The sequence below is a fragment of the Nanorana parkeri genome, unplaced genomic scaffold (assembly GCF_000935625.1).
Source record: "Nanorana parkeri isolate BGI_ZX_2015 unplaced genomic scaffold, ASM93562v1 scaffold594, whole genome shotgun sequence".
Classification (NCBI taxonomy): domain Eukaryota; kingdom Metazoa; phylum Chordata; class Amphibia; order Anura; family Dicroglossidae; genus Nanorana; species Nanorana parkeri.
Window position 1 is genome coordinate 7896 of NW_017306862.1, and position 13933 is coordinate 21828.

General features: G+C 38.8%; 1 protein-coding gene across 1 annotated transcript in view; it reads right to left on the minus strand.

Annotated features, from left to right (window-relative positions):
• The window catches only part of MCTP2 (multiple C2 and transmembrane domain containing 2), a 186903-nt gene that overhangs the window by 3643 nt on the left and 169327 nt on the right, over positions 1–13933 (minus strand). The window contains exons 21-23 of the mRNA XM_018562726.1: positions 9381–9490; positions 1584–1693; positions 120–217 (exon numbers count right to left, since the gene is read on the minus strand). Coding sequence (XP_018418228.1) covers positions 120–217; positions 1584–1693; positions 9381–9490 — 318 coding nt within the window. The remainder of the gene's footprint in view (positions 1–119; positions 218–1583; positions 1694–9380; positions 9491–13933) is intronic.

Sequence of the window (13933 nt, forward strand, 5' to 3'; positions counted from 1 at the left end):
CATACACACACACACACACACACACACACACACATACATACACATATATATATAGATATAGATATATTTATATCTATATCTATATGTATAGATATATTCACATACAGACAAACACATACCTTTTGAACATCAGATGGTACCCTGGAGAGAAAATCCAAAAACTCATTATTTTCAATGGCATATGGGTTCCGAAGCTTCTTTGTAAATTTATTGATGCCTGTGAAGAAAAATCAATTTGAGCTTATTCTTACTTGAGACACAATAAATGCCAGCACATCAGCAAAGGTAGTATGAGCAAATTCACAGGTTAGGAATGAGTGTGAAAGCCTGGTGTTTCGTTTCTATAATGGTCACATGTTAATTTCTCAGGCCGAAAATGAAGAAGAGAAAGAACACATTCAGTGTACTACACTCTGATTTACACCTAAGCTCCTAGAATATTTAACTTCCATTTTAAAAATCTCATTACATCCATCAGTGTGAAAACAGCCATGTCACACCGAATACATATTAGGCAAATGGTACAACGATTGCTTGTGGAGTCTTTGTAGATATGCCGCCACGGTGATTCATGTTGTGCACTTGCAAAGGTATTCTCTGTGAAGTGTTGTTTTGTATTAGGTAAATAAACACTATTTTCAAATACATATGAATGCATCCTAGACACAGTTAAATTAATTTAATTCTGAAATGTGTGGCCACCAGCAACCCAAGCCATAAGAAATCACTACTCATTACTGCATATCATTGCCTTGGCCAGGCGGGGTCTGAAAAGCAGAAGATGCTATTGCAGGCAAAGCATGATTTCAAGACTTATGAACTTAAAATGTGATTTTGGTCTTCACAAGACTAGGGATATGTATTGAGGCTTATAATTCCCTATTACAAACGTTAGAGGCTGGCCCCATCCAGCCTTGCAGCATGTAAGCACTAACACCCACTATGGACCCACTACTATCATGTGTCTTAATGAAGTAAGTCGTAATATGACTGGTAACGTTGCAACCAACTACATATTTATTCTGCATGCAAACATGTACCTGTTTAGTATGAAGCTGAAACCTATATATTTTTAATTACTTTATTAATTGGTTTATCTTATAGAATAGGGAAGCAAATGTGGAAGTATATCTCAGCACTGTTGACACTATCTGCTCTTGTAAGGTAATTTACAATTAATTTATAACCTCAGTCCTTTTAGCAACCTCTGCCCATGCTGTGTGTTATGTGAAAACTTTCCTACTGAAGGCTATGAGAAATCTGAAACACTTTCAGAACATGCAAAAATAGACTGGAGGGTATAGCTACAGGTATAAGATTAAACAGAGGTAAAAAATTAAACATCAGGATTGTGCTGTTTCCTCCCAAAAGCCAAACCATTTAGTTGGCATATCCTTTAAACTATCTAACTTTTCCATTAAAAAATAAAAGTTTGTTGAGTGATAATACAAATATCAGCGCATAGCATATTTAATTCACTCTGTTCCACAACAGCTACTTTTTATAGAGAACTATCTAGAACTCAGTTAAACAAATACCACAGGATGGATTTTCCCATTTCATAATACAGATTAGCCACTTACCCCATATCAGAATGATGTACCTTAAAGGTATGAAATACAAAATAGTTGTTGCAACAAGAAGTATGAAGCACGCAAGAAGTGACAGGAATGGAACACTCCAGTTGAATGTGCTGCAAAAAAATAATAAAGATTCTTAAATACTGGATACATCACTTTGCTACTTGTTAGATAGCCTTAGAAACAAATCTATGCATGAATTCACATTAATGATTTCTGATGAACTGATGCAACACCTTTAGACTAAGAAAAGGATAAAATACCTTTTATGTCAATTCAGCCCAGTTTTGGGGGGCACTGGAATGTCTAATCACCCAACACCTTCCTATAGCTTTAAACAAACTTTTTAGATACCAAAATGTAAAACCCTCTTGCAGCAAGACACCCCAAGAACTTGTTCATCTTGTTTAATTCATATTTGGAAGAATCTCAGGAAGTAAGGGGGGGATGGAGTTCGCAACGCCATCACCTGGTCTGTAATAAGTTGGTATTTAATGCAAACCAGTAAAGTAAACTATGCTGAGCAAATCTCCATCTTGCACCCTCTCTCCTGTCACAGCTCTTTAGCAATAGTGAATGGTGAACTTACAGACGGTGGAAAATAGGATTTTTGTAGCCATCGTAAAATCCTATTCCTGGAGTCCATGGAGGGACACAGGAAGTCTTTCATCATCGTGTTATACTGACAGCTGAAAGAGAATTTGACACTGGCAAAAAAAGAAAAAAACTGTAGGCCAGCCCCCCAAAAAAAGAGAACTAGGGAGTTCCTGCAGCCCAAAAAGGCACCCAAAGGACCTTACAACCAAAACTGGCATCAGATGTTGAAATGTCCTTTTGGTAGAACTGGTAGATCTAGTAGAGTGCACCTTGACAAGGAAGGATGTAACAATCTGAAGAGACTTTCCTTGAAGGCCATGCGGATCAAGTGCTTCTTGAAAACGGGTTCCGCAATTCAAAACTTCAACCAAGGTGCCCTATGCAAATGTACTGACATGAAATACATGCAAGAGATGAGACACAAGGCTTCGTGCAGACCGCCACAGTTGAAATTAAAAGCCATACTCTGGGAAAAATTATCATTTAAACACCGCACTGGTTGTGTAAATCAACATTAAAAAGTTGGCTGCTGCAAAGTATACACATCTTACCTTGCAGCACGCCATTCCCTGCGTACAATGCCCAGTTCTCAGGCACTGAAGAGAGGGAGAGATGCAACACAAAATGTACGGCAATCCAGTCACATCACCATCTGCTCTTCATCTTCCATTTAGAAAATATCTTGAATGTTTTTGAGTAAAGTCACAGCCAGGAATGGTAAAGAGAAAAATATGCCAGACTGAACAGATCTCTAGAAAGGGTTTTCTAACTGCTCAAAGGTGTGGTCCTTCTACAGAAATAGTAAGTGCCTTGTTGAGGGACACTGCTGAATCAAAATAGTCCAGATGAGGAAAAAAAACTGCATCAAATAAAACTTTACCAAATGGGTAAAAGGTTAATAAGTCAAGATCCAGTACTGGCAGAAGCAACAGAATCATCTCCCAATTTTAGAGTTGTGTGCACTGCATCAATAACAGTAAAAATGGTCTCCTCTAATTTAGGACCAATAGCAGTAGACCGCGACTGCCTAGTAGTAAGCTCATCAATCAAACTTGGAATCAGACAGTCTCTTCAATGCTGTATGGTGGGAAACAGAGCATGTGGGCATGACCCTCGACCCAGTGAATGACAACAGTGCCCAGTCCCACATAAACCCCTTTCACTCTAGAAAGCAGCAGGAGTTGGCAATAAAGATGCCCAGCAACCTATGTAAATGATGTAGCTCCCTTTGCTTGCCCTAATTAACCTTTTCACTAAGTCTTCAGAGACAGGATAAGCGCTGAGGCAATGCCAGCAGCTCTGGACCTAGAAAGGGTTCCACAGGTGACTTTTGCCAGAACAAAGTCTGAAAAGCACACCACAAAGAACCCCGTGACCAAAGGTCAGTTCTAGACTAGCCCCACAATGTCCAGTCCAGTCCAAAGGCCAGGCTGAGGAAGACTGCATTAGATAGCTTCAAATGAAGAGATGAGCTCTAGTAGCAATTTAGAGAAGAGTCTTGAGTAAAGAAAAAAAGCACTAGAAAAAGAACAGATTAGTCTTGACAGTCCTGAAGAAAAGACACCCATCCTCCTAGGGCACTAGCAAAAAAATGATACATGCCAGTAGTAGAAGAGGTTATCCTGAGCTGGCCTAGAGTGTTTTTTTTGTTTGTTTACCGGTGTCCAGTTGCCCTCTAGATGGCAGTATAACTAAAAGGTGAAAAACTTCCTGTTTCCCTCAATGGGAGAAAAAGAAAACATTTTCACTTTGACAATTCATGGTGTATTTTTCAGCAGGGATGGGAAGGAGAATGTAATACTGTATATGTTGTTCGGTGCAGGAAGGAAGGGGGTGTTTATTAGGAAAATGAGCATAACAAGAGAAACATCTTCTTCTAGGGTCTGCAACACACTCAATGCAAAAATAACTTGAAAATACCTTCAATAAAATACATATGTCAAACAACCAACTGATATAGATAAATCAGCAAAAATTAAAGGCAAATCTTGACTTTTTCTTTAACAGTCCACCTTGATCCTGTCCCATCTGGCTTCCTTAAGGGTCATTTAATGTGGTGAGAGAGTTCACTGACTAATAGGAGGCTTAAGAAGTGCAAAGGAGCAAAACCAAGCTCAATAGAACTAATGTTCTTTGTACAAATACCCAAACTCCCACAGTAATCAATCACCACTCATATTTCCACTGATAATGTAGACCTTTTCTTCAAGTTAAGAGCACACTTGTTTTTCTTTAACTAAAAAAGAAAATGTGGCATAACTCAGGGCTTTTAACTTAAAAAAAGGGGGACATTTTGTGAAAATATACCATGAAAAAAAGAGTCCGAAACTTCTGTCATTACCATCAAAATAATCATAACCCAGAAATGCAGTTACCCAACAAAGTGTGAATTCTCCATATAAGCAGCTTCTGCACTATATACAGTAGGGTCAGTACAGTCTGACAAGTTGGTGAATTCTGTCAAATGTGACCCTACATTATAACATTCTGTAAGTCTTCAATGCAGCCTATTTGTACTTATTTGATTACTCATATCTTAAGCTCTTAGTATTCTAGCAACCATATGAGCTAACAGTAAATAGAAAAAGTGACATGCTGCTCCTCCAGTTTATAACAAGCAAAAATATGTGCATAAGAGATTCACTAAACAGGAACAAAATAATATCTCTCTAGCAACAAGTGGTGCAAGCTAGCAAAGGCACCCAATTCAGAACCTGAAATAAAAATCAAACAAAATAAAAAAAACACAGGTTTTGAGTGCATTCATTTGAAAATATACCTAAAAGCCGCATACAATGTTCAAGGTACCTGTATAAGCATGGTATGTCATCTAAACCATGGAAGCATCAACAATGTAAAATATATACATGCACTAATAAACAGTAGAACTAAAAAATAGGTTACTCCAGCCCTACAGAAATGTATGTACTGTGCCCATAATGAACAAGAGTCATGCAGGGCAGATGTAGTATAAATTAAGTACAATTTAGGTTCCTTTTGCTAGCTGACTAGCAAAAGGAACCTAGCAGAAATAGGTTCTTAATCAATAATGTTGAAAATATACTACCCAATTCTGGTGTGTGATTCAACAAACATGAATACCTGTGGATTAAAAGACCAACCTCAACAACAGTAAGCAACATGATCTCTGTAACCTAATGATTTAATCTTAAAGGAAAATTCATGAAAGAAATGGAGAAAACACTACTCCAACTCGACCCACCCGATCATCCTTAATTATCAAACAGAAAAGGAAATATTCAAACCACTCTCAATGCCTGCAACTTGCTCGTACTTCCCTAATGACTAGGGAATAACAGGGACAAACTTTAAACTCGTATATAGATAGTACCAGGTTCCAACAAAATGATATCCCGTAAAACCAACAATCTTGCCCATGTTCTGGTGAGGCTGTGACATCCATGGTACTTTCACCCACCAAAACCAGACATTATGGAAAAATGTAGCAATGCACAGTATTATAAAACAAAATACGGGGCTCTGAACAGGCTTGAAACCTGGGCTATACCTCTTGAATTGTACAGTGCGCCAAAACAAGGGATCTTTACCCCGCACTTCCTCAATACAACAAAATCACTTATCTCTATTTGAAACAGACCGTACTAGTTATTTAGAAATATTTGTAAAAAAAATAGATAATAGAAGAACTAACCGAATATATACGATACATACACACAAAAACTACCACAAGGTATTGACTCACTGTACAATATTTAAAGACCAAATGAATATATAAATGTGATGGCATCGTCAAGCTCAAGATGCTTACCTTTACCATACCTGCTAACAACTTGTGAACCTTGCCCCTCACTAACACTCTCTAACCTTGTATAATTTTTAATTGTTACTTTATATGAATGTTTATGTGCTGACACTCCTAGAGAGCAAGATCCTTCTGGTAGGTTAATATATAGACCCTGGAGCACCCCCAACCCACCCTCATATCTTGTCTTAACTCTCTACTCTTGTCTAAGTCTTACTTTACATTAGAAATTACTAATACTCTCACACACTGTTTAGACATGCTGGTTAGGCTGGGTAAGATAGTAGTTGTGTACCCTGTGCATGGTTTAAGTACTTTTCCTGTGAAAGGTTCTACTGTGCTTTTCTTTCTGTGACTTTGTACATTTGATTGTAACAAGTATGAATGTAAACAGTTCATGTACACTCATATCTTTGTCAAGTATTGTACTGACTTTTAAAAAAATATTGTACTAACATTTAAAAAGCATTAAAGAAGAACTCCAGGCATAACTATTATTAACCCTTGCAGTGGGGCTACTCCCTCACTGCAAGGGTTAAGTTCTCATTTTAGTCTAGGGTCACAAATTAGAAAGCTATACTCACTTGAACTACTGCTGCTAGACTAGTCCCTTCAGCATGCCTCCTCTGCTCCAGTGATGGAGTGTCCCTCAGCATCCTCAAATTCAATGCAGTGTATTGAGTGTGATGACTCCGGACCTTAGACTGCTGGAGTGGAGAAGGAGGCAGGTTGCAGGAAGTGGTCTAACAGCTAGGCAGCTGCAAAGTTTAGGTGAGTATAACTTTTTTTATTGTAGTCCCTAGACAAAAACAAGCATTTAACCCTTGCAGTGCAGAGGTAGCATCACTGCAAGGGTTAAGAATAGTTGTGCTCGGAGTGCTTAAAAAAAATGCCAATGGAAAATGTATCAATAAAGTAATTGTTTGTAATGGCCAGTTGATAGGCAGATATAGTCTGTCATTGGGGTCTTCTTCACACCATGTCCGTTGAGCTGCATTTTTCTGCAGACTACTGCACATGTACGGTGTGAACAGAGTAAACAGAAAACAATTGCATTCTATGTTCACATTATACATGTGGAGGCGGTATGCTGAGAAATGAAGCTCAATGTCCAAGCTGTGAACAAGCCTTGAAACTGGAAATCTAACAAGTCTTCTCAAGTCCTAAAAACCTATTCCATAGCCCAGTTAAAGTGAATATAAACTCAAGAGTTAAATCTTAAAATGCATTCAAGTACCTAAATTATTAACAAAAATGTTGTTTGTGTATCACTCAAAATCTGTAGATCCTTAAAATCATCTCTGAATTCATGCCGACACTGTCCTTCCTTCTGGAGGGTGGCTACCTATTCCTCATGGTCCCTGTGCATGTTGTAAGGTAGCCACCACTCCAAGGTCTCACCTGTGATGGACTACAATCTCATATTTAGTTTACTAATTTGTACTGAGATTGTAGTTCATCACGGGAGCGAGCTTGGAGCGGTGGCTACTTTACAACACACACAGGGACCATCGGAAACAAAATTTGAGGATCTACAGCTGAATGATACACAAATATGATACATTTTTGTTAATAGTTAGGGTACTTAAATGCATTCTTAAAATGTTACTACTGAATTTAGTGTCACCTTAATAACCTGTAGTGTACGTGCAATAAACGGGTTTCCTTTTTATGGAGAAAAAGAGAATGTTTGCAAAATATTACCAAACAGTTGTGAGAGGAAAACTGCCAATGCTTTATAATTAATACTGTCAATCTCTGATTACCACAAACAACGCTTTAAATAGTCAAAAACCTTGCAATTATTATGCTGTTATGCAATTGTTTAAGGCCACCCTAAGAAGTATTTTTCCCAAGTGCTCAGCATGATGTATCACAAATATAACAAATTGTACATGCAAAATATAGAACATATATATAGTACCCTTGTGTGTGTGTTCCTCCATTCAATGAGCACACACTACCACCTATAAACATCACAGCCTGCACATTGTCAGCAGGTGCTCCAGAGCTCATGCGGTTTCTAGTTGCTGGTCCACCTCCCACAACCATTTAAGTGTTCTGTACTGTGCTTGCTGCTTCACAGTGGCTCTCTCATTTGAAGCCCCATGGCACAACACTTTACTCAAAATAAACTGCCTGCTAGAGATGCATGCTGACCAGGAGACGTACTGTGTAATCAGGAGGGAGTTCAGCCAAGCTCCTGGGGAGTTTAAAAAGGTTGCAAAGTATTTTTCCTTGAATGACTTTAGAACCACTTAATGAAAATGCTCCGACAAGCGGGGCACGAAGCCTAAACAAAAGAAAAAAGTCAGGCACAAAAAGGTGTCATTAAGTAACTAGTAGAGTGATATTTAATATACTAAAATTAATTTAAGGGAGTAGATAACGTGGTAGTTCTTTCTAGCATGTCAAACTGGAAGAAACAATCAATCATAGGATCAGTCCATTTAGAAACATTCCATGGATTACCAATTTCCATCTTTATCATTTATAAACTTTAATCTTGAATTATTTTTATTTGTGCCAGATTTTGTAAAATACAGTAAAAATTATTGTGTCGTAAAAATGTAGAGGTATAGATGAAGTATCTTTGTCCTGCTTTTATTTTTAAATTCCCTTGCTTGTAAAAATGACCAATAAAATTGCTTGCCGCCCTAATCTGCGTAATATACTACTAAGCCAAAGTCCATTTTTACCCTCTTCACAACACTTTGCTAAGCTACACAGCATTAGTCTTTATGAATTGGTACCAATATGGAACATAAGAACCGACCTGAGTAGTTCATGTCATCTACTGGTCTTTTAAAAATGAATCATCAATGTATGTCTACAGGGTTCTTTCCATCTATACATGATTTATCAGCTGAGTATTATTAGACTATTGGTCAAAACTTCCCAACCTTCCAAAACCCTTATGTAATAAAACCTGCCAAAATGTTACTTTAGAAACCATACAAACATAGATGGTCATACAACTGTGTTAAAAATGGTCATATTGTGAAACAGTGTTGTCATTTGTATGGACATTTTCTAGTGGAAAAAGCAAAGTGTGACATGTGTACCCCATGTGTAAAATGACACTTTACTTTCCAGCTTCATTGAGGGTAAATAGAACAGCCAGCTAGCTGGCATTTGCAGAATACGAAGTAGCAATGGCAACCTCCATGTCTCTCCCAGGAGTTCTCATTCTGTTAAGTGGAGTTCTCCATCTGTTTTCCAAAGTTCTCATCCTGTCACACTCTGCATGGAGTCGGCATTTTGGTAAGAAAAATTGGGCTATGTGTCCGTTTAACACAGCCAGCATAGCTGTGTACTCAAAAAGAGGACAAACTGGAGGAATCATTTGAACGTATAACTAACTGGCAGACTTCATTGATGTGTTGGACGCACTACGTTAAGAGGAGTTAAAAACTTACTTCTTGATTCGCTCTCCAAAGCACGCAATCTCTTCTAAAATATTCTGAACTGTGATGACAACGTCTTGTACCATCTGAATTCTGTCCCTGATGCTCTTTCTCTCAGACTCCTAAAAGAAATAGCCAAAAAAAGTTACAGTTGTAGAAGCAGCACATAAACCATGTTACAAAATAACGGATACCAGATAAGCCAGGTACTGTGAAGGGTCAGTCCAATTAAAACTGTTCTTTCAGTTTCTGGTAAATGCTTGCGGTTTCAAACACCCACCATTGTGTTATATCTTTTGGGGACTGCAGCAGCGAGATTCGGCACGTGATTTCTCATCTTTACTTTATTCACTTTACATTTCCTATTTCCTTTGTGTTAATTATTTATGTTTCTTTTGCAGAAATAAAAAAGCCACAATGTCCATCTTAAATAAATAATATATATATATATATATATCATTTTACACACGAACCACAGCAGAGCTGGTCGATTATATGAACAAAATCACCCTGTATTATTCCTTCCACTGACAAAGTCTGAGCAGCCAAGGCAAGCCTACTCGTGCTGTAGCATGGAGACATCATCTGGCAGTGCCATCGACATCCTGCTGACTTTATTTACACATTTTAGATTGAACCAAGAAATGTGGTGATAACACAGTTTAACAAGCACAACATTACTTCAGCTGTAACTATCAAGCTGCTCTGGAAGAGCAGGAAGGATTCAGCCTGAACAACATAACACCATCCACGTGGCTTCTTCTCGTTTTTAAACATAGAGAGAAAAGCACTTGGTTTAGAAACCCAAGTACAAGTGTTTGTTATGCTGCTGAGGCATCAAAATAAAAAATGAAATAACGATGACTAAAGTATGGTTTTAAAGGAAACGGGACATTAGGAAATAAAAATTCTTGTGTGTGGTTGTTTTTGCTTTCAAGGAGAACAGAGAGATGCAAAGCTTTAAAGCAGGACTCTGGGCACACATATTATTAATCCTGCAGTGGGCCACCCCCGCACTGCAAGGGTTAACTGCTCATTTTTGTCTAGGTTAAAAACATTTATATACTCACCTGATCCCCCCTCTGCTGCAGCCATCTAAGGTCCCTGAGTCATAACATTCTATACACAGTGTATTGAATGTGAGGATGCCAAGGGACATACCATTGCTGCAGTGTAGCCCCACTGCAAGGCTTAATAAAAGTTGTGCCCGAAGTTCTGCTATAAAGCTGAACTCCAAGCATGTGGCTAAATGCACAGATTAAATATATACAGATGAACTGTTTTAACTGCCAATGTATTGGTATTTCTGCGCAGATAAGTCATGTGATCAAGGCACCCCTCCCAGACTGCAGTCATGTTCTAGACCTCCCTGCACTCTATATTTCAGCTAAGCAATACAACTGCATCCAAAAACATGGGCAATACTCATTTAACACCATGGCTACACTTACATAATACAACTTCTCAAATATGGAGAATATCTTCATATGCCCCCTTTTGTATTGTATATGTCTTTCCACGTGTTCTTTGACTACACATGGTCTATCTGCTTATCCTCTGTCTGTTGAGTGTGCTCTGTGTGTAGTCACGTTGTAGACTATTTGTGCATGCTCTAAGCGGGAGGAGAAATACTGCAGAACAGGGGAGTAAAGATGAATGTGTACAACAATCCTTCTGCACTGATGAGAAAAACGGAAGTAGTCTTTTGTAAAGAAAAGCAGGAACAGGCAGTGGAATAGAAATAAGAGTAGAGATGGAGATGCAGTATGCAGAGTGTGTAAAGCTGAATGGTACAAGAACCCTTCAGAGCTCCTGACAAGAAACAGAAAGTGCTCTTCTCTTTATATATAATATACAAGATGATGATGACCTGATACTTTGCAGCAGGTACAATGAACACAATAATGAATGGAAGAAGGTTCTGATCACCAGTGAGCTTCCCAGATATAACTAATGAGCACAAACATTTTCTCAGGAGGCATCAGTATACAGGGGAACTATGAGAATTTCAGAGCAGAATTATTCTAAGTACTCTAGCTCTTCCACCACCACTAAAGCGATATGCACTATGTACAAAAATCGCTCTCACAGTACTCACCAAATATATGCCACCTAGCGAAATCATTATGCAGGTCAGCAAATTGCAGCAGCAGAGCCCAACCAGTAATGGTCAACAAAGATTAGGTTACTTTTTCAGAGTTATGAAATGATAAATGCTGGTCCAGTGCAAACCTTAACCCTATAATGAAGGCCCCTGGAGCCCCCTAGTGTAAGGGAGCCTAGACTGTGGGAAGCATGGTCTCATCTAAGTGGGGGTACTGAATATGGGCTACATCCTTAGGAGTTGATGGGGTGAAGACCTCCCACTTAGGCTTCACTGAGGTGTGCTCCTCTGTCCAGAGGATCATCAATCAGAGAAGAAGTTGCCCCCCTTCAGTATAATGCCTGTCCGGCACTAATGGTAGAGACAGGTTCACCTTTTGTTACTCCTTTCAGGTGATCACAGCACAGCTATGACTGGCACTGGTTGTTTGGTTATGGTTATATATACAATTTTATGTTGGGAAATTACAATAAGCTGTGGCCTTGCTCTTTCCAACTTAACTTTGGTGCCTGCGTCATCTTTGGTAAGGCTGCATTGTATATAGTAATATGGTAGACCTATGCTTCTCCATGGTCAAGTTCAGTGACTACTCCAAGAAGCAAAACTCAACAAGTACCAGCTTTAGAAGCAGCTAAGGTGCTCTCTGCAGAGCAATTGCTCCTAGCAATTAACAAATGAAAAACAATGCATGTTTCTTTAAACTGTCATTCACAGCAGAAGAAGTGCCCTTTAAAGGCTATGAACTGTTTAATCTTTACATGTAATGGGCTTGACACCTAATAAAGTGCTAATATACAGGCCACCATCATAATCACCAAAATATGTTTCAGCATATGAGTCTGCTCTGAAGAAGGCAATGTGTTTGCATCAACCTTTCAACCTAACACTGTGCAGTGTAAATACTTTGTCTGCTGCATCATCGTTACAAAACCGTGTATAAGACAATACATATAGTGATCCATAAGAAAGGAAACAGATGCTCTGAACAGACTTTTCAGAACACCGTATGTCTGGAAAATGCCAAAATGCTGACAGTGTTAATTTATTAAAATACATCCTAAAAGGAAATTTAACATAAAAGAGTGAAATTGAATTATGCTTGTTTACATTGCTTTGTGAAATCTATGACAAAATTAAAAAAGAAAGCGTGACCTGGGGGATGCCGGCTGTACCGCAATATTTTATTAGTAAAATATGTATCTGCATGCTCAATATTCGCCTCCATTCTTTCAATCAAAACGCTTACAAAATGGGTCAAGGCATTCAAAAAAACAAAAACCTTTCAACTTCATGAACAGTCTGTTTTCCTAAGAGGGTTCAGAATTAGTTAACATCTTGAAGTTACATTTTGCATATCATTTCGGCAAGCAGATGTCCAACAGAGGAGTTCTTGTGCTGAATCCTTTCAGTGGAACAAAATCATGAGGTCATTATTCCATCATATCGCAGACCAAAGAGATCTTTGCTTTTGACATGATACACTCTGAACTATTCCCTCTAACAGAACACTGTAGAAAGGATCCAGCAGAGTGTGTTCCATCTGGGGAAGTAGAAGTCAAATGAGGGTTGATTCTGTGCTAAAAAAATCTGCTATGAATGACATGACAGTGCAACTTTCACAGAGGAACAGAAAAAGGATGTGAAAGAGTATGCTCCTATGATTCACAATTCACTAGTGTGGCTAGACTACATTCTACATGCTAGAACTAGGTGTTAAAGGCATACTGTAGCCCAGCTTTGCAAAGAAAAAAAAGACAAAAATAATAATACTAATAAATACACACACATTATTAAAAGAAAAAAGTTAATTATTTTTTTGCATTTAAGTCTGCAAAGCTTTGCAATGCGGATAAGTGGATTGCGGGAGCAATACTCTGGCTCCTTCAAGCTCTTCCTATCATCCCGGTTGTAGTGAGGGAGAGAAGTATGAATGGAGTACAAGTACAGTGACATCACCACACTTGTACTCCATTGAGAATCACAAGTCCTTCTGCTGCCGTGGCAGACAAGACTTAAACAACAACCCCAGGATCCTCTTATCTTTACATTTGCAGGCCTCTCTCTGTAAGCTCTAATAAAGCACGGTGAAAGTTTAAATGATAATGTCTTACTTTTCCTGTAATCCAACAAAGTCATCAAGGGGCCTAGGGGAGGAGGATTATCTAGTTTGGTGCACGTCACATCCGTGCAGTGAAACAGAGTTACATTTCCCATCAGGCAAAGACAAATGCAGGAAACTGTAAGGAGGGGCATGTACATTTAACCTAGTGCTCATTTGCATGAGCCTGCATATCACAGGTGAGGAAGTGTGACAGACCAGGAGACTCCTGGCCTGTCAGTTGCAATGTGCGGTCATTGGAGGTGTGACAGACTAAGAGTCTCCTGGTCGTGTAATAACTCGCCGCCCAGCTTCCTGATTGGCCGGGAAGCTGGCCAATCAGGAAGCCGGGCGGCAAGTTAT